Here is an 18973-nt window from a genome sequence, read left to right on the forward strand (position 1 = left end):
TTTATTATTGTTATATAGGGATTCACAACTGCTGTTCATTATTCTTTTTGTCCTTTCTGGTACGTGTTCTGCTGGGCATAGAAATCTAACCTTTGCTTATCTTTCAGCTGGTTATATTTAGGCTACAGAGCTGGTGTGCTGAGGAGGTGGCCCAGTCCCAAAGCCTGGACTGGGACAGGCTACCCACTCGACAGTCTCTGCATCCACAAGCCTTTGCACACAGAATGTTGGTGCAAAGGAGTTAGAATCTGGCCAGGATACACATCTGCACCAAGGAGATGGGATGCACCTCTGTGTCCAGGGGATTAGACATAGCCAGAGTCTGCCTGTGAGAAGAAGGAGATCTGATATTATGTTCACATCTGCTGTGTGTCTGTCCTACGACAGTTCCTTCACAGCCTGCCCTTCAGTGAATTTCCCTTCACAGAGTATCTGCTAGAAACTATTTAACCTGAAATAGAGTTAAACAAAAGCTAAATGAAAGTTAATGACCATATAAGCAGCCGATTCTGGAAAAGCCTCGTGACAAGACACTTGAGAAATGCCCTGTAGTTACTGGAAGGTATTTCCCAAGGTCTCCTTGGGATGTTCTATGGCTGTGTCAGCAGATGAAAATACTGTCTATATTTCTGTAGCCACAGGTGATGAGGAATTGCTCCCACAGTGTAATTTAAACCTGCCAGGGTTCTCTCTGGATGGGGTCAAGTGTGCAGAGACTCCTGCATGTTTGATTTCCTATGACTGAACAAGATCTGCTTCATTTGTGCTTTCTCAGGGTCCACAGGGAACAAACTCTGGTCCGTATAGAAAGTACAAGTTACACCAACGCTGCATGTCTGGATTCAATATGGCTGTTTCCCAAATTGCAAAAGGCCACTCTGATACACTGAGCTCTGAACATGCACAGACTTTTTGGGGACAAAGAATGAGAGTCTCCAAATGGTTCAAGTGGCCTGAAGTTCACCAGTGTTAAAAGGTTCATTTAAATTTTCTCACAAACCCACCACCTTCTTTGCAGAATGATTAATATCAACTGAAAGTGTCTGTTCTGGGATCAGCTATTGCTTAGCTTACCTTGCAGCAGAGCACACTGAGGCCTCATTCATTCCCACTATAACTTAGGCAGTAGTTGCCAGATGGAAAATGATGACAGATCTGCATCCTGTTCTGCTCTGTTTAGGAGCCCATGTTCACTGCCTTGCAGTAACAATATATTTGCATAGTGCCTTTAAGCCCCAAATATTGTAGTTTTGCATGACTTAACGGTGGCTATTCTATCAGCCTTGAAGTACAGCAACTTCAGGGTTGGAATGTGGCAGCCAGTTACCAGACCACAGTGTACAACGTGTGAGTATCTTATCCATATGAAACTGCAAACAGAATTTGAGCAGGCAGCAACCAGGCTGACCTCTCTAAGCCTTACTTCAGCTACAAGATCTTCAATACCCATAAATAAACAAGCCCTGAGTTGACCTCTCTTTTGTAGCACAGTCCTGCCTCCAGCATTGTGCCAGAGTAATGCTTTGCTGCTCCAGACCCTCCGAGGCTCCTGCTGGGCCCCCAGCAACCACCTCCGACCCTGCAAGGTGCTGCTGAGCTTCTCTGTTGCTGAATTTAGTGTCCCCACACAATGAGGATACAGCTGCCTGCCCGCCAGACTTCATGAGCAGAGAACCTCGGCCTTCAATTAAACTTTTTTTCAGCCATATTTCTCAAATGCAAAGAAATTAAGTAACTGTTTGAAGATCACAAAGCAGATTATCAGCAGAATTGATAATTATGCTTGGCTCCCAGCCCCACCACACCTCTTTCTATCACTATGTGCATCAAACAAGGCACAATTTAAAATCCACCACTTTTTACCTTCCATGGGAAAGAAGCAGTCCTGCTGCAGCTTTCTGTTTGACTTCCTTTGGATTTGCATCAAGCCAGTCTGGCTGTGTTCTTACTTTATACATACTACCATCCTCTGGAGGTGCTTTTATGTGTGAGTTCCACTGAAATTAAGTTTGAAGCTAGAGTTTAGTGGCATCAAAATTTTGAATACAAAATTCCCAGAAAATCTAAAATACTGAAACCTCTTGTCTTGTGGAAAAAAAAGAGGGAGGAAAGAAATCTAATGGTCACTTCCTATCGCTATATGGTCCCAGTCCAATAGGAGCTGCTGGCTCAAACCAGCCTGCCAGAGGCCTGGAATGCGGGAACAAAAGGCCAAAAAACGTATTTTTTTTCCATCCAGACAACATTTTAGGTGGAAAAAGGAGGACATATCCAGGGACACACAGATGAATAGCAGCCCTAACAATGCCAACTTTTCCGCTCCCAGAGTTGTTTAGATCCACAAAATTAATTGTGGTGCCAAACCGCAAGGAGAGCTGTGACTCCCTAAAATGTGTGGTCTTTATCAGAAAGGCCAGATGAAGTGATTTTGAACCATTAGACACTTTAACAATGTCTGAGGGTGTCATATACAAAGAGCTGACACCTTCAAGCACTGCTGCAATAAGGATGGACAAGAACATGAGGGGAGGTTTGTGGGAAGAAAGGTCTTTTTTCAGATGTATCTAAGGTAGAGCACATTTTAGTACAGGGCTAGAAACAGAGTATCCCAGGAGTGAATAGCTCACACATTTGATCCAATTTTGGGCTCAGTCCAACTCCCACTGAAGTTTAATGGAAGTTGGATCAGGCCACTGCACTCACATTTTTTCCATGCATGGAAAACTATTTCCGTTACTTTGAATTACAATACCACTGGCTTTGGATTTTATATAATGAAGTAAATCTAGACCACTGTTTATATTCCAAAAAAACTGCATTCTGGGATGCCAGCAAATATATAGCCTGTTGGATTAAAAAAAAAATAAAACTGGACACATTGGTTTAAAAAAACAACAGCTCCTAATTATTAAGCATAATTTCTCTTCCTTGTGCTTTTCTGGAGTCCTCAAATATTTGAAATATGAAAGGTACATATAAATTGTTCTCTGGTGGTTGAAATGGTGGAATCTGTAAAACGGCAATGTTTTATAAGAAATGGAGGTTAAATATAAAAACAATAATCTTCATGACTGGCTCATTGCTTATTGGCATATTTTAAGCATTTTAAAATTTACAGGGAAAAAAAAAAACGCAACACCCTTGCGGTGTCAGTAACAAAGCGGATGTATATTAGCAAACCCTTATATTTTGGGAATTGGCTTCTCTTGATTGTTCTGACTGCAAATGAACTCTGCAGATGCTAAGAGGTACAGGAAATGTTTTGTGCTAGAAAGAGCATTGGCTCCCTGCTTTATGAATTGGATTGTACTAAAATCCCAATGTGGTAAGACTGATTAGTAGACTTTAGTAATGCCTTCTACCCTGGTACAGTTTTATTACCAAGGAAAACCACAGAGAAGACTTCCACAGTGAACACACACCCACACCCTGGGAGCAAGCGTTCCTGTGGTTAGCTTATGCCAGGGAAGAGCACAGCCCCTGCCCTCCGAAACACAGAGCAGCAAAATAAAAGAACTTCACCAAAGGAATAAAACAAAACAGACATATGCACAAGTAACAGAGGGAAAGAAATGCCATTGAAGGGCATTTAATGTTACAGAGGAACTATACAACTGGGCTGGTGGTGAGGAGGATTTAACAGAGCTGAACAAGGTGACCACCTGCAGCCACTTCAGAGAGAACTGGCAGCAGGATGAGGAGTGCAGCTATGAGCATGTGTGTGTGTGTGCGCAACACTTCTTTCCACTGACAAAATATACTCTGCAAACATCCCTGACACTGGCAGCTTTTCCTCTCTATTGAAAAATTAAGTTTCAGCATGGGATTTAAAGGAAAAGAAAAAAAAAAAAAATCCCTCACACACACAGCCATGTGGTTTGAGCTGGGCAGGTTTCCCTTGGCCCGGGTGGTACAGAAGAGCCAGGTGCTGGCTTCATGGGCACTCCCAGGCTGTGCACTGGTCAGACACAGGATGAACCTTCCTTCCTCACAACAGCAGGCTGTGAACTTTCCTCCACCCCACTGTGGTCTGGGGAGTATCCAGGAATGGTTTACAAGACTGTGGATTTTAAGCCATACTCACATAGCCTTAGCTAACCTTCTCTCTAATGTGACAAAGCCCTTTAGGGGGACCAAGAATCAGTTCCAAATTTCCCAGCGCAGGATTTGAAATCTGAATAACTAGGACTCACCCATGTCTGGCTGTAATTTCCAATGTGCAGTAATTATTCCAAAATGCTGGGATTTACTGATCAGAGAGAAGAAAGAACCCACTCCTTTTCTTCTCACTGGCTTTCTTGCTGTAATGAAAGAGCACCTGCTGGTGTGCTTTGCCAGCACCTCCTCAGCTTCTTCACCCTGACCGAAACATCCAAGGGGAGATGCACCCAAGGACATTCCCCAGCAGAATTGAAGGAATGTCAAATAAGATGGCCTGGATGGGGGAAATTTCAAAACTAAAATGTCTCTTAAATAAGCTTCTTTAATTATTATAATCTGTTTATTTATACAAATATAAAATATATTTATATAGATTTATATAATATAGATTTGTTGCTTTGGCAGCTCCTTTCATTTACAGACATACTGGTCAACAATCTCTGTGCACTTTTTACACTTGACGTAACAGCACCAGTGGAACTTGCAGTGGCAGCGCTCCACCTGCACGCTCTTGAACTGGTCGTAGCCCCGTCCGCAGCACATCAGCTCGCAGCCATCCATGCCCTCCGAGGTCTTGTTGCACAGCCGGCCCTGGGTGCCCAGCGAGCCCGTGGTCTCGTTGCGGAGGCAATAGTCCGGGCTGGGATCCACGTAGACCAGGTCCTCCTGGGTGGGCATGTTGAAGCGGTTGTTCACCAGCTCCAGCTTGCCCTTGCGGCTGATCCTCATGGCCGCGGCGCTGTCGTACTTCTCCTTCAGCAGGTCGCCCACCTTGCGGAAGTCGGCCAGCTGCAGCCAGCAGGTCTTGAGGCTGCACGAGCCCGACACGCCGTGGCACTTGCAGGCTACGTCCGCCAGCTTGTACACGGCCTGTGGGGAAAGAAATGCAATCAGGCAGAGCTGTGTTTATTCCTGCCGCACTGGCAGCTGGCTTAATTACAACGAATTCATCGCGCTTTCAGAACTGCTTTGATTATCCTGCAATTTCTGTTGTTTCGCCCTTCAGAGGAGAAAAAGGTCTTCTCCTCCCCCTGTTGTGACTGCTGCGTTCCTGTTCCCTAAGAATTTCTATTTCTGGTCACCCTGCCTGCAAACACAACTTCCTCACCCCACCTTCTTTCCCTCTGGCAGATTTCTGGCAGGGTCAAAATCAGGAGAGAAAGAGGAGCCCTCTAGACCCTGGAAATTCCCCACCTCCAGACCTCCACGGTGTGGCATGTTGTTCCCATTCAGTGCTGCAGAAAGGGAACGCCTGGGAACAGCCCATTACCCACGCCAGGAACCGACGCTATCATTACAGGGATACATCTGCATCCTTTGGAAACAAATCCATGGACCCACACCTTTCCCGTCATCTCCCCCGGGAGGGGCTCGTCTGAGGGCAGTGTCCAGAGAGAGGCAGGCAGGGTTGGTGGTGCACAGACGGACACATCTCCCTGGAAGGCATCTCGAGGTGCTCCCCAGGCATCCCTGGCAGCGCAGGGCTGAGCCAGGAGCCCTGGCTGTGTTCCTGCGCCATCTCGTGCCCGGCTCCCTCCAGGATTTCAACAGCACACGCAAGCTTCCCGTGCTGTCTACTCCCAGACACTTCCAGCTACATTTTCAGGAGCCTGTGGGAGCTGCAGATGCACCACACCCCTGGAAATCCAGCATCAAAGTTGGCAAAGAGTCTTGAAAATTCAGAGAGTGAAACCCTCATCAGAGCGAGCACAGGATGTGAAGGGAAGTGGTGCTTACTCTCCTCATCCCCACGCTAGCTGGGAGGTGACAGAAATACTGAGAAATAAAAGCCCAAGGAAACGAGACTGAAATGCAGGTTGGGTTTGTTCTTCCCATTCATTTCAGAAACAGGTACAAAAGTGCAATGCCACGCGTGCTCCTGCCAGCTGGGCATTCCCTCACCATCAGAGCTACTCTGTGTTACAGCAGCTTAACCCCCAGCCCTTGGCTCATCATCCTCTCAGCATCAGGCTCACATCTGCTCTCTCAAGACCATCCCGCAGTGCTTTTGCCAGATCCTGCATGCCAAGCAGAGATGTTTAGCATCAGCTGCAAAATTACCACCAGCTGTGTCTGGTGGGGGAGAGCAAGGAACAAGAGAACAAAACAGGGTGCTCTGAAAGAGATGGCGATGTGTCTTCCAGCCAGGTTTTCTGCTGGAAAAAAGCAGCCAAACACAGAGGTTTCTTTTTTGCCTCACTCACTGACACAGAAGAAAGCTTCCCAGCTCCCTGCTTTCACGTGCCAAGATGATTAAGGCAATTGAGCATACTGCAAGCAAAACCTTCTGCCTACAACAACGTCCTGGACCAGCAGGGAGAGGTCAGAGTTCTCCTACAACAACTGGTTGCTCCTTGCCTAGCTAACATCTACTGCTTCTGACAGCTAGTGAAGATTCAATTTGGCTTAATGGCTAAATCACATGGAGGCCAATCCAGCCCCTGAGAAAGTCAATGGAGTGAGCCCTTAAAACAGAAAAGCTTTAGTTCTGCTCCTCAGAGCTCAATTTACCAAGGCAATCCCTCATGGTGCAATGTAACAGCTACAAGCTGGGAGTTAAGCACTTGTCTTGGATCAAACTACAACAGCAGAGGACCAACCACACCGTTACTTAAGGATTCCTGCTGTACTATGACCAGACAGGCTACAGCTAAATTTCCTGAGCACCAGACACTTACTATATCCTCACTACACTGCCAGCGTGCTTGTTATAAGCCTGTGTTAGCACTTTTTGGTTATGGTTCTGTCAAATCCCAGGCCACTCATGCCTCCCTTGCCCTTGCATGTGTTTTTGTAAAGTATTATGATTCTTCCTAATCCTGGGCTTTGTTCCTTTAGAAAAACACTGCAACTCAATCCCCTTCAGTTAATGTCATGGGAATGAGTTCACTCTGACTTGGCTTTAGGCAACTGATGCTCAAAACATCTGGCCTGTGTGGGCAGTAGCTGTTCTGGGGAAGGCGAGTGCCACCAGTGATCACAGGTGAGCATGGTGCTACTCAGCCCCTCACAGCTCCCACCACCCATGTGCTGTGGAGCCAACCATAGCTTCAGCTGCTAAATTACTCTCCCACTCTCCCCCTTCACTGCCCAGATGAGGAGAAAGCAGAGGAAATTGGAGAATTCCTCTCTGACCAGGCTCAGGTCAAGGTAGAGAATAGCAGACCCCACATGCAGTTCTGAGGGCAGGATCTGACCGATGGCCATGCCACTTAAACAGGTTGAAAATGCCTCTAATGAAAGGGCTTAAAGCCCCTTCCCATAAGCCCAAGTTCTCTTCCAATTCTTTTTGTGCAGGAATGGGAGCAGGAGGAGAATTAATGGGTAATTCCTATGTGGTCAATTAAGCAGACCCCCTTCCAGGCTCTTCAGGCAGTGGCTGGAGTGACTGATGACTGAGGGCTGCCATATGCTGACTGAATAAACAGTGTGGGAGGACTGACTGCCACAGCCTGCCAGACAGAGCGACAGATAAGGAAGGGGGGCAATAAGAGAGGGTAATGGAGACCAACTGGAAGAGAAGACGGATGGAAGGAAAGGACATATTGAGATAACAGCCAAAGACAAACAAACAGAAGCAATAAAGCCAGAAGCCACCACCACAAGGACTACAATGTGGAGTGAAGGGGTGACGGGGTCAGGACTGCCTGAAAGATAAAAAACTTCTGATTCCCTCCTGTCCCCCCCCCCGCCAGCTCCTTCTGAGAACCACAGAGAGAAGGGACAATCCTCTCTCCTGCTTAGGATTCAAGGAGAACTTTCTCATTCATAGGAAACTGAGTGAAGGGACATGCCAAAAATCAGAAGGTATCAGCTGAATCCCTGACAGTGAAAGCAGGGCAAGGCTGCAGTGGGGTGGCAGCTGGTGGTCCTCTGCAGAGCTCACTGCTGGGTCTCCAGCAGTCCTTTCTTCCAGCATAAAGTTCTGGGAATGAGGAGTTACATATGCACCTTCTTACAAAACCAGTATCTCAGAAGTTTAGGAATGCAGGACTAGACAGGACCTCCTGGGTTATAAAGTATGATGCCTTGCCATTGTAGGCACTGCTTCAAGTAACATTTTCCCTATATGCATAGGATGCCCTTTTAAAAGCAATTAGGTTTTCAGCCACCATTATTCTGACTGCCATTCCAACAATAAAGTATCTTTTTCTGATTTCCAGCCTATATGTATTTACTTTATGCCCATTTGCTATTGTGCCAAATTGGCCTTTTGCGTAAAAAGTACTTTTCCTTCCCTATTATTCCTCCCACGAACACAGACATCAGTCATATCCTCTCTCCACTTTCACTTTACTAGGCTAAATATGGCAAGCTGCTCTAGCACACTTTCTTAAGAAAAGATTCCTATCCCTTGGGTCAGCCCTAACAAGCTTTTCTAGTCTGAGGTCATTTTACTTGGGAATATGAGAACACACAATACTTTGAGGCCTCATGAGAGCTTAATACATGGCATTAGTATTCCCCCATGTTGTATAAAAAGACTTATGTCTAGTGTGTTACAGGATATTTGCCACCTTCCAAGCCATATTACATCTGCAGTCATTTGCAGCCGACTGCTGCGACCAATTCTTTCCTACTCTTTTCCTAATGGCTAAAGATGTATTTCATGCAAGGCCTCAAATGATGGTCTTAATGTTGTTTTACTGAGTGTCATTAGCTGCTGTACAAAATTCAGCTTCTCCTCTGTAGTCCTAACACCTGCCACTTTTGCATCAACAGCAAAGTTCATCAGCTCATTCCTAGCGCTCGTGTTGAGGCTCAGAAACAAAAATCCTAAGGCCAGGTCCTTGAGCTCTGCTAATCAAACTCCATTAAAATCAAGATACATTCTTTCACACAACTTACTGACATCTTTCCTTGAACCAGTTTTTTGTCCATCTCGTAGCTACTGCAAATTTCCTTACATTTTCCAGTTTAATCAAGAATTTCCTATGAAGGAAATACCTCAAATGTTTCACAGAAATACGACTTATCAGATCTAGTCTGCTTTTAGAAAATCAGTGATGTTGTAAATGATTGTGTGATCAACCTTTGAAAAAGTCTTCTCAAATTATTTCCTATTTTCCTCTGAGCTACCCAGTGTCCCCCACCCCAACTCTAAGACCAAAGCACTCATTCACTTTGGGTACCAAAACTTTTCTGCCTTTAGACTCAGCCCCATCCTCACTGGCTGTCTCCCTTCTTCCAATCTCCTCCAGTGTGCAAAGTTTAGAAAACCTTTGCTGTTTATTTTATTAGCCTTTTCAAGGTCTGACCCAACATGATTTTTACTGTTCTCACCTCCTCTTTACACTTCTTGACTGCTAAGACAGAGCTTTTCATTATTTATTTGCTATCTTCTTTTTTTTCCTCCACTGTTAGTAGGCTCTTGATCTATTCCCAACAGCTTCTCTGTGGCAGTTATTCATTCAGTGAGGTCTGGATATTCTTCCTACAACCTTTTTTCTCTTGTTGGCATGCAGAGTTGTAATGGCTTTAGCATCTTGGACTTGAAAAAGTTCCAGACCTCCTCCACATCCAGTTCCTGAGCTGAGCTTATTAACCAGCTCCCTTAGTTTATCAGTTTTTTTGGGTTTTGCTTGATTTTTTTTTAATCCATTAATTTAGTTACACACTGGTTTATACTTCAATTTAATTTAATCTAATCTAAAATGACTTGTGTTCATTTAATCTGTGTTACTGCAGTTCACCTGGCATCTCAGACTAGGGGCCATACTCTGTCTCTGGACCCCTCAAGGCTGTTGGAGTCTCATGTTCACTCCTTGCTTTAGGCAGGGTATCCTTTTGTAGTACAAGTTCATGCTCCAGATATGTAGGATGTCCAAAGCAAGTAATGCAGAAAAGAATGTCACATTCAGGCTACTACTCCACCACACACACACCCCATTTCTAAGCAAATGTAAAGCCTCTGTCCATCCAAACCAAAAAAAAAAAAAAAATCCAAAACCAAAACTCATTGAGTTATACAGCTTTCAAGTCCAGTTTTTCACCTACTGGAAATTTACCCCAATTTGGTTTTGCAAAAGAACTATGAAGTACTTGCAATGCTTCAACCTAACACACCAATTTCACAACCAAAAAAATGGAGCAAATCATCTTTGCTGTCAAAACAAAGCTGAAATTACATGCAGAAAAGACAGACATCCAAGGCAAAGGGAAAGATAATTCAGTAACAATTAGAAGTAAGAAAGGGTGAGAAAATTGGTAAGGAAACGAGGGATATTAGTTAGGAATGTGCAGAAGAACAAGACTAAGTACACTTAATGGGATTTTTTAACATGAATTAGAAATAAAATTAACCTTTGAAAAGCTGACTTCTAGGGAAGAATGATAAAAATTTAAAACACCCTGGGGAAAATGCACAAAGTTCAAGTTAGTATTCCTGTTCTACTTTTGGAAAGAGGCAGGATTACACAGCTGCACTGCATATGAATGATGCTACACCTTCCAGGCTATTAACCACAGACAGAGGAATTGTGTGAAAAGCAAAAGTGCATACACTGAATGCATGCAAAAGAGATATGGGAAAACTGGAAACAGTACACTAAAGTGACAGGAAAATGATTTGATGGCTGATGAGAACCTCTGAAAGTGAGAGCCTTCAGTGTTCAATCCAGTTTATCAAGAAAAAATGGTGAATAAATTACAGTGGATAAATACTTGCATGCCAAGGAAATTCTGATTACTAAGAGATTTTTAGATTTAGCTGTAAGAGTCAGAAAAAGAACTGACTGGAAGCTGGTGTCAGATAAATTCAAATGATAATCAGGTTCAGAGTTGAAACAGTCATTAATGTTGGTATCATACTACAAAGGGAAGTGATGGACTCCATTCCTAAGGGTTCTCAGATCAAAATTGTGAATCTTCTCAGAAAATGTTTGCCACCTAAATGCAAACTATTTATTGTGCCCAGTGCCAAGGTAACTGAACAAGGCCTGAGTTTCAGAGACAGCCAGGCACCTGGGCTTATATTCCCAAAAATCTAAATGATAGCAGTAGAAAACAACTCTATGTACCAAAAGGCTCTTCTTTTCACCACCAGCATGTTATTCTCAGAGCTCTGGGAAGCTAATTTCTTAGACATAAACGTTAAAAATGGGCCATACAAGCACCTATTATTTAGAAAGGGCTTAAATGTCTACATATGTGTGCCATACAGTATCTCAACAGACCCCAAAATTCACTGGCTTTAGCTGGCAATGGAAGCCTGACGTTAAAACGGGAATACTGTCAACATTGACTGTAATAGTCACAAACATGCAGAAACCATGACTATATGCTTTTACTAGGGCATCACTGGATTATCCTCCATCAAACCCCCAAGGAATTTGATATCCAGCTACCCACTGGACAGCTGGACCCCTTGGGCCTTCTGACTCTCCCTCTGACAAAAAGGAAAGGGTCAGCACTGCTCTTACGTATTGTAAATGCAGCTGAACCCAGTGGGAAGAAATGATGATGTCTGACTCCAGTTCAGAAGGCTGAATGATTTCTTTACTATAACTATACTATATTAATATACTATTTAAAGGAGATACTAAAACTACATACTTACTTTTTCTAACTACCATATCTAACTCACTCACAACTTGTGACCCTCTCTGGAGAGTCCAGACCCAGGTGGGTTGGAGTGGCCATCAGGCTCAAACAATCCTCACCAGAATCCAATCAAGCAATCGCCCCAGGTAAACAATTCTCCAAGCACATTCCACATGGGAAAAACAAGGAGCAGAAATAGAAATTGTTTTCTCTTTCTTTCTCTCTGTGCTCCTTTATGAAAAAATCCTGAGAGAAAGAAGAACATGCCTGCCACACTTACCCTGCGGCCAGCCTCGTTGTTCTGCAAGTTCATCAGCATGCGAGCCTGCTCCTCCGAACCTCTCACATAGTTCTTCTCCCTCTCCTTGGCATCCACGAACTCCTTGGCGAAGCGGTAGCCGTACTCCACGTTGTCCCCGCAGCCGCCCCACAGCCAGTCCCGGGGCAGGTCCTTGGGCCGGGCGGTGCGGCTGCAGCCACAGCTGGACAGTTCTCCCTCGCGGCACGCGCGGCTGATGGCGTTCACCACGCCGGCCGCGCTCACCGCGTAGGTGAAAGCGGTCTCTCGGCTACCTGGGAGAGAGGGGTGACAGCAAATTAACCCCCACAGGCTTCACTTCGCGTGCCACACGCGGCCAGGAGCATGCAAACAGGCCCCACGGCGTGCTCTGAGAAGGTTCACGGAATTTACCAGAACTGAAGGACGCAATGGTCAAGTGGAAGGGCTCCATCCCCTTCCCTTATCCTTTCATTCTAACCTGGAGGAAGCTCTCACCCAGCAGGAGGGTTGCTCACTTGCTGAAAATACAGCCGCTGACTTAGCCTCTGCACTTGCCAATAATCCTTAAGAACAACTTATGAGGTTGGGTCTGTGCAAAAGGAGTACTCTGGTTAAGCCAGTTACTGCTCTGGAATAGCTTTCATTTAATTGGGACATGCAGTCTTTCTGGGCTCCTCTTCATTGAGCTTATTTTAGTTTACATAATGCCAGCTGAAAATTATTTGTAGACAAAGTGAAGGAAACTCATTTTTACACTGCAACAGCAAGGCAGGGGCTCTTCCACTGCCTGTAGAAACACAGTGCTGGAAGAAGTAAAACTCCCATGTAGACCATAATAAATGAAAAGACTTTCCATTAGCAGGTTTACTAGGGACTGCCCTGCTTGGCATGCATACCCTAGGCAGCCAAGCAGCTGGATCAGGTCTCCAGCTCGGTGTTCCTGGCAGGGATTCAGCCCCAGTGTGACCGGGGCACCAGCACAGCCAGAGCACTGCATGAGGCCAAGCACCATGAGTGCTGAGTGTCTGCAGGGAGGGAGAGGGACAAGGAGGCAATCCACACCTGCACCCTCACCACATGTGTAATAAATAGCTGAACCAACACCTTCAGAGCCATTGTGCTCATCACCAAACTTGCAGGTGATAAAGAGAACAACTGCCAAAGCTTCATTAGAATAAGCAATCTAATTGTAAAGGGCTACTTGCACCAAACCCCAGCAAGATGCTCTCAAGCAAATTTTGATGACTTCAAAGGGCAGATCCTCAAGGCATAGTTTATCACCAGCTCAGGAGGCTCTCAGTGCCAGCTCCCTCAGCAGGGCTGAGCTGAGCATTTGGTGTGCTCTTCTTCCAATTTGCACGTGCTGACAATCCCTAATTAATAGCAGCTTATCACCAGCTTAGTGGTAATGACCCAAGACAAAGGCAAGGCTGTAAATGGCACCCACCTTGCAGAACAACTTTGGATTTTTTTACCCCACCTAAATGAGAGATGAACGAACACTGAGGGTTTCTGCTCTGGAACACAGCTGATGAAATGCTACAGGATGCAGAACACAGAAGGGAGGTCTTTACTCTTCGGTCATTAGAAGAGACCTATGCTAACCAAATCTCCCTGGCTCAAGAGATGCAGAGGAGTGACTCCTAGTTAAGGCAGCTCAGATGAGACTGGCCTGTAAGGGAGTTAGGGTAATTCTTCAGTAACCAAAATCAAGCTTTTACTCATCTAGTTTGTTTCCCGTGTTATGGGTCTTTTAAGGTAACAGTCCAATGTGCAGTTTTGCCCTTACCTGTATGGAGAAAGCCCTGAGGACACAACAACCGTCCTTTTTAAGGAAAGCACTTCCCTCTCTACAGAGATTAAAATACATGCACGGGAAAGGACCTCACACTGTGACAGCTCGTGCAACAGAGACTGATCCCTGAAAAGACACTGGGATTTATACTTTTATGTCCACATTTTAATCGTCTCCACCTGTCAGATGTAGCAGCACAACTCAGTGTGCAGTTCCTGCAGATGCTCAGGCTGCTGAGGATGGTGGTGGGACAAGAGGCTGGAACAAGTCACACCCACCTTGCTGCCCACAAAGCAAATGGAAAAGCACCCTGCTTTTCGCTCGTCCTCTCAAAAGTACAGCCCAGTTCCGCACTTTTGTGTTGTCTCGAAGGCCTGGGGGTGTTATTCCCGAATTTGCCGTGGCCTCTCCCGCATCGCTGCGGCCCCCGGGAGCCGTGCCCGGCGGCGGGGAGCTCGGCGGAGCTCTGCTGCCCTCCTGTGCCCGCCCGCCGGGGAGCCGGGACATCACCGGGGAGCCGGGACACCACCGGGGAGCCGGGACATCACCGGGGAGCCGGGACATCACCGGGGAGCCGGGACACCACCGGGGCTGCGGGAGCTCCGGGGCACCACCGGGGCCGCCGCCGCTCCGGGGCTGCGGCTCCCAGGGCTCGCCCCTCTGGAGCTGCTCGGCAAGGAAATGGGACACAAAGGTGTGTCGCTTTAACTTTTTTAATGAAAGTTTTCTCGTTTCAGCTCGTTGTTTTTAAAAGCATCACCCCAAAGTTTGCAGGTCTCGATGAAAAACAAGGAAAAAAGTCTTTCTCTTTGTTCTCTGCTTTTATGACTGTCTTTCTTTTTTTTTTTTTCCTCTTTTAGCATTTGAAAGGGCAGAAGAGATAAGATCTTTGGCTCCAGAAATGACTGGACTAACCTGGAAACCCCAGCCTTGCATTTAGGATTCCTCTGAAGGAGATATATTCTCTCCTCCCCTAAGGAAATTCTAACATGACCTTTTGGGGTGCTCTGTCCTCTTCCCCTCATAAATGCAGCAGTAAGGAATGTGTCTGTATATAATGTATAGAGCTATATATACACACACGTGCAGTCTAAAATCTGTATTGACGGAACAGGAAGCAACTTCGGAAGGATAATTTTTTACATCATTATATATTGTTATTCAATAAACCACATTTAAAAGCTAAGAGCAACTCTCATGACAACACACATTCAAGGAAAAAACAATGTTTCAAAGCAGCCTACTTCAGTGCTACGCGTGCCCCTCCAAAAGCTTTGTATCACTGCCTCACTCCCATGAAAAGCACAAAATGAAGGTGTAATGATTAAACACAGCCCAACCAACTCTCCTGTTCCTGAGCAGAGTCAGATCTGTGAAGGGGAAAGGAAACTGATCTTCCAGGTTTCTGAGTGAACGTTCTCACATGGATCTCCCAAGCTTTGGCCTGGTCAGCTTCTCCTCCCCTCTCACAATCCAGCGCAGCTCCAGAAATCACATAATATATGCCATGCTCACATTGGTGGGTGGGCAGTGAGGGTTGTTGGCACACTATGCACCTTCTGGGTCCTTCTTATCTCCTTTCCTCTCCCTCTCCACAACAATCTGGCATGTCTGCGCACTCTTGCAGATATTCTGGTCTCCAGACCTTTCTCGTGCCATTGGCACAGAGTACAGAAAAAGGGCTGTGGTCCAGATTTGGGCCTCAGAGGTTAAAAACAGGAGACAGACCGTATGAACCAGGGAATAATTACTTTATATCTTTCAATCTCTTAGGCATAACCTAAGAGATTGAAAGGCTTTGTCTTCTTCCCCAGCGCGGAAAATGTATTTGCTGAAATGATAAGTAATGACTCATTACAGTGTTGGAAAATGTAAAAGCGGAAGGTGAAGCTATAGAACAGAGGAGAGGCAGCATCTCTCTCCAAAGCAGCTTATCACTGACACAGATAACAGCCATGAATCACCAAAGATCCTGGAATACCCCAGGACACCTTTAGTGACATTTTTCTTTTGTGCAGTCTGGTGCTGGAGCATAAACATCTGAATGTGCTCTAACTGACCAGAGAATGGTTCCAAAACTCTGTTGGGATAGGTTTTCAAAGAGTGGGCAACTGCAGGCACTCACCTCAGACACTGCCATCAGCAGATTCTTACCACAGATACAACAGCACTCAAAAAATGCATGCACACACAAACCAAATGGCAGGAGCAGGCTGCTGTGTGGCCATACCCATCACACACCTACAACACCTCTGCCTTCACCAAAACACAAAGAAATCTACTCCCAATCTTAACTCATAGGATCAAATTCATTTTAGTGAGGAGAAATACTCCCACTTCCACTATCCACTCTACTTCCTTCTTCCTCTACACATTCTGATTCTTCCTGGCAGCTTTTCACCCTTCATCTCTGATCTTTGCTCTCTCCTACTTCACCCTTACTTCTCTTCTCCATGTGTGGACCCTCTCACTGCACTAACCCAGAGCTGCTGGGAGCTACTGGAGAATGAGGATTACTTCAGAAGGGGAGATTCCAATTTTATTGCATCCTTGTGGAGTCACAAGTATTTCTTTGAGGATTTGAAATTTACACCATTCTTTAGGAGAAGTTACACATGAGGGAGAGACACCAGAAAGGAGAGATGGAGGTGTATTTTCTGTTCTCTGGTGGATAAAATTTCAGTTTTCATCCCCCAAAGCACAAGTTTTAACAATCTGAAATTGCATGCAGCCCCATCTGGCCACCACCCTTGCTATCAGAAAGTGAGAGATCAAGGATGAACAGATGCCTTGGATGTGTGTCAGGAACTGGAAGTATTTCCAGGAAATGGCATTTCCCAGGGGAGCACCCCAGAGAAGAACTGTTGGGGCATGAGCTGGGCAGAAATGGGAGGAATTAGAATAGCTCTGGTGTGCTGAATTAGGATTTCTGCAAGATTGAGTAACACGTGCAGAAATATCCCTAGAATTCTCTAGGGTGACACATGAATTTCAGGATCAAACAGAAGAGATCAGAGGACTTTGTGCCCTATCTCTTAAACACCCCAGAGGTATTAAAAATGCATTGTCTCTCCCTGTCCTGCTGCTTATGCATTTTTTTTGAGAGTGAAGCCAAAACCAGTGTAAGCAATACTGGGGGTACAGGAGCTGAAGGTGTTTTTCCATCCCTCGAGTTCACAACCGAGAAATAGTTCTGATTCTTCTGTGTAAATGATTGTCTTTGTGGGTGGGAAACAAAACCTTCAGACAGGGGTTGTGGAGAGTGAGGGAGAGTGTGTGTGTGTGTGTGGCTGTTTTAACACCTTTTCTTTATTGGCCGGCTGTCGGACATATCAAACTGAGCCCGGATTTCTCAGTTTCTTGCCATCAGATGACTGCATTTCAAAAGGAGCCGGGACAATGTAGCTAGGTCACACCTCAATTCAAGTGCAGCAATGGCCTGTCAATGTGCCTTTTACGGCCAGCAGGGCAGGAATTATAAAAATCTCTTAGGTTTACACCGAAAGTGGCAATACGGAGAAGTGGGGGAATTTCCATGCCCGTGGAGTCCGTATTTCCCAGGTCTCAGGGCTGCACTCCCTGTCTGAGATGTTGGGAACGATAACACGGGGCCATAGCTAGTCCCTGCCTCCAACTTCTTCCCTCATTACCTTTGAAGAAGCACACCAAACAGAGGCAGGCCCCCTCTTCCTGACCTTCCCGTGCTCCCCCCCAAAATAAACTGTGTCCCCCTCGCCGCCCCGCTGCCCCAGCTGGCTCCTGCTGTGGCCGAGGTGCATCGGTGCCACCACCCAGGCACAGGCAGCACTCGGGCAGCGCCTGCACACCAGGGAACGGGAAAGCTCCTTCAAGGCAGCTTTAGGAGGGCTCATCATCCCTGCGTCTGTATTTGACGGACGGGACAGAGGGATAGAGCGGCCTGCACCCAGCACTTCCCCGTACTGCTGGGTGCACTTCTGTACTTCCAGGTGCTCCTACCTATTTTCATGACCCTCCCAAAGACGGACGTGTTATCCACCGTGCTGCAGTTCCACCGCCGCTGCCGAAACTGGTACTGGCACTCCTTGATGGCGCTGCGGGCCCCTTCCCCGATGAACACCATGTGCTCCTGGTAGAGCTGGCAGAGCTTGCGCTGCCCGGGGGACAGCCCCGGCAGCTGGCTGCACACCGGCTGGGCGCCGATGATGTACATCTCAGGCCTCTGGATGGGGTTCATGGCCAAAGACCTACGATGAGAAAAACATCCCAGGGAGTGTGGAGGGAGAGGCCCCCTCCGCGAAGCGCCCGACACCTCTCCCCACCAGCCCAGCCCAGCCCAGCCCAGCCCAGCCTGGCTGCGAGAGCCCGGGCGCGCATTTCTCATGTCAGCTGCCTCCCTCCACAGCTCTGCCAGATGCGAGGCTTTTCCAGGGCTCTAGCGGGAGTAACACTGTTCGTTTGTAACCCGAGTTTAAACACGGAAGGCACCCGGGAAGGGAAGGGGGCAGAAAGAAAGCTCAGCACTTTCCCTGCAGAAGAAAGCCAGCAGCTACTTTACACAGCGCCAGCGAGCGATGCCTGCCTTTGAGCCAGGCTATTTTCCGCTCTTCGGGGGAAGGGGCTCCGCGGCTGCTCCCAGGGCTTTTGGCAGCGGGTAGGAAACCTTACCCATCCACTCCCTACGCATTCCCTACATCCTAAAGCCCGGACAGCATTTCAGCGAGCCCGTACAAAAAGAGCCCAGAAATGCCTGGAGGGACGCAGCCCCACCACTCCCGAAACTGGGCAGGGACAGCGGGAGGGGGCAAACCTGGAGAGAAGCGAGCTGCTCCGAAAGACGCCCGGGAGGCAGGGCAGCTCCCGCGGAGGGCGCAGGGCAGGAGCTGCCGCACGGCTCGGACGGTCCCCGGTCCCCGGCCCGCGGCGGACAAAGGCGCCGCCGGCTCCCCTCACTTACCACCAGGAGTTGGCGTCGGCCACTGGCGAGGTGCAGCTGCAGAGGAGCGCGGCGGCGAGGGCCAGCCTCGGCCCGGTCATGGTGGGCTGCGGGGGCAGCCCCCGTGGAGCCGGCCGCCGGGACGGGGCGCCCTGCGGAGAAGCACCGAGGAGAAGCCCTGGAGCGGGGCCTGCGTGCGGCGGGGGCGCGGCGAGCTCAGCCCGGCTGCCGCCCCCTCCCACCCCGCAGGACCCTCCCCCGGCCGCCGCCTCCCGGGGGC

At 47.2% G+C, this 18973-nt stretch overlaps 1 protein-coding gene and 1 long non-coding RNA gene across 4 annotated transcripts in view; one reads left to right on the forward strand and one right to left on the reverse strand.

Moving 5' to 3' along the window:
• Window positions 1-4474: 4474 nt before the first annotated feature.
• WNT5B (Wnt family member 5B) overlaps window positions 4475-18973 on the reverse strand; it is a 66181-nt gene continuing 51682 nt past the window's right edge. For all 3 annotated transcript variants that reach the window (XM_030263640.4, XM_072923887.1, XM_030263639.4), the window contains exons 2-5: window positions 18715-18845; window positions 17757-18004; window positions 11984-12276; window positions 4475-5031 (exon numbers count right to left, since the gene is read on the reverse strand). In XM_030263640.4, coding sequence (XP_030119500.1) covers window positions 4573-5031; window positions 11984-12276; window positions 17757-18004; window positions 18715-18845 — 1131 coding nt within the window. In that variant the 3' untranslated portion in view covers window positions 4475-4572. The remainder of the gene's footprint in view (window positions 5032-11983; window positions 12277-17756; window positions 18005-18714; window positions 18846-18973) is intronic.
• Window positions 14125-14964, forward strand: LOC140682262 (uncharacterized). The gene is made up of 2 exons (XR_012053771.1): window positions 14125-14472; window positions 14639-14964. It is a non-coding gene; the product is annotated as an uncharacterized lncRNA (long non-coding RNA).

This window comes from Taeniopygia guttata, chromosome 1A (genome assembly GCF_048771995.1).
Source record: "Taeniopygia guttata chromosome 1A, bTaeGut7.mat, whole genome shotgun sequence".
Taxonomy (NCBI): domain Eukaryota; kingdom Metazoa; phylum Chordata; class Aves; order Passeriformes; family Estrildidae; genus Taeniopygia; species Taeniopygia guttata.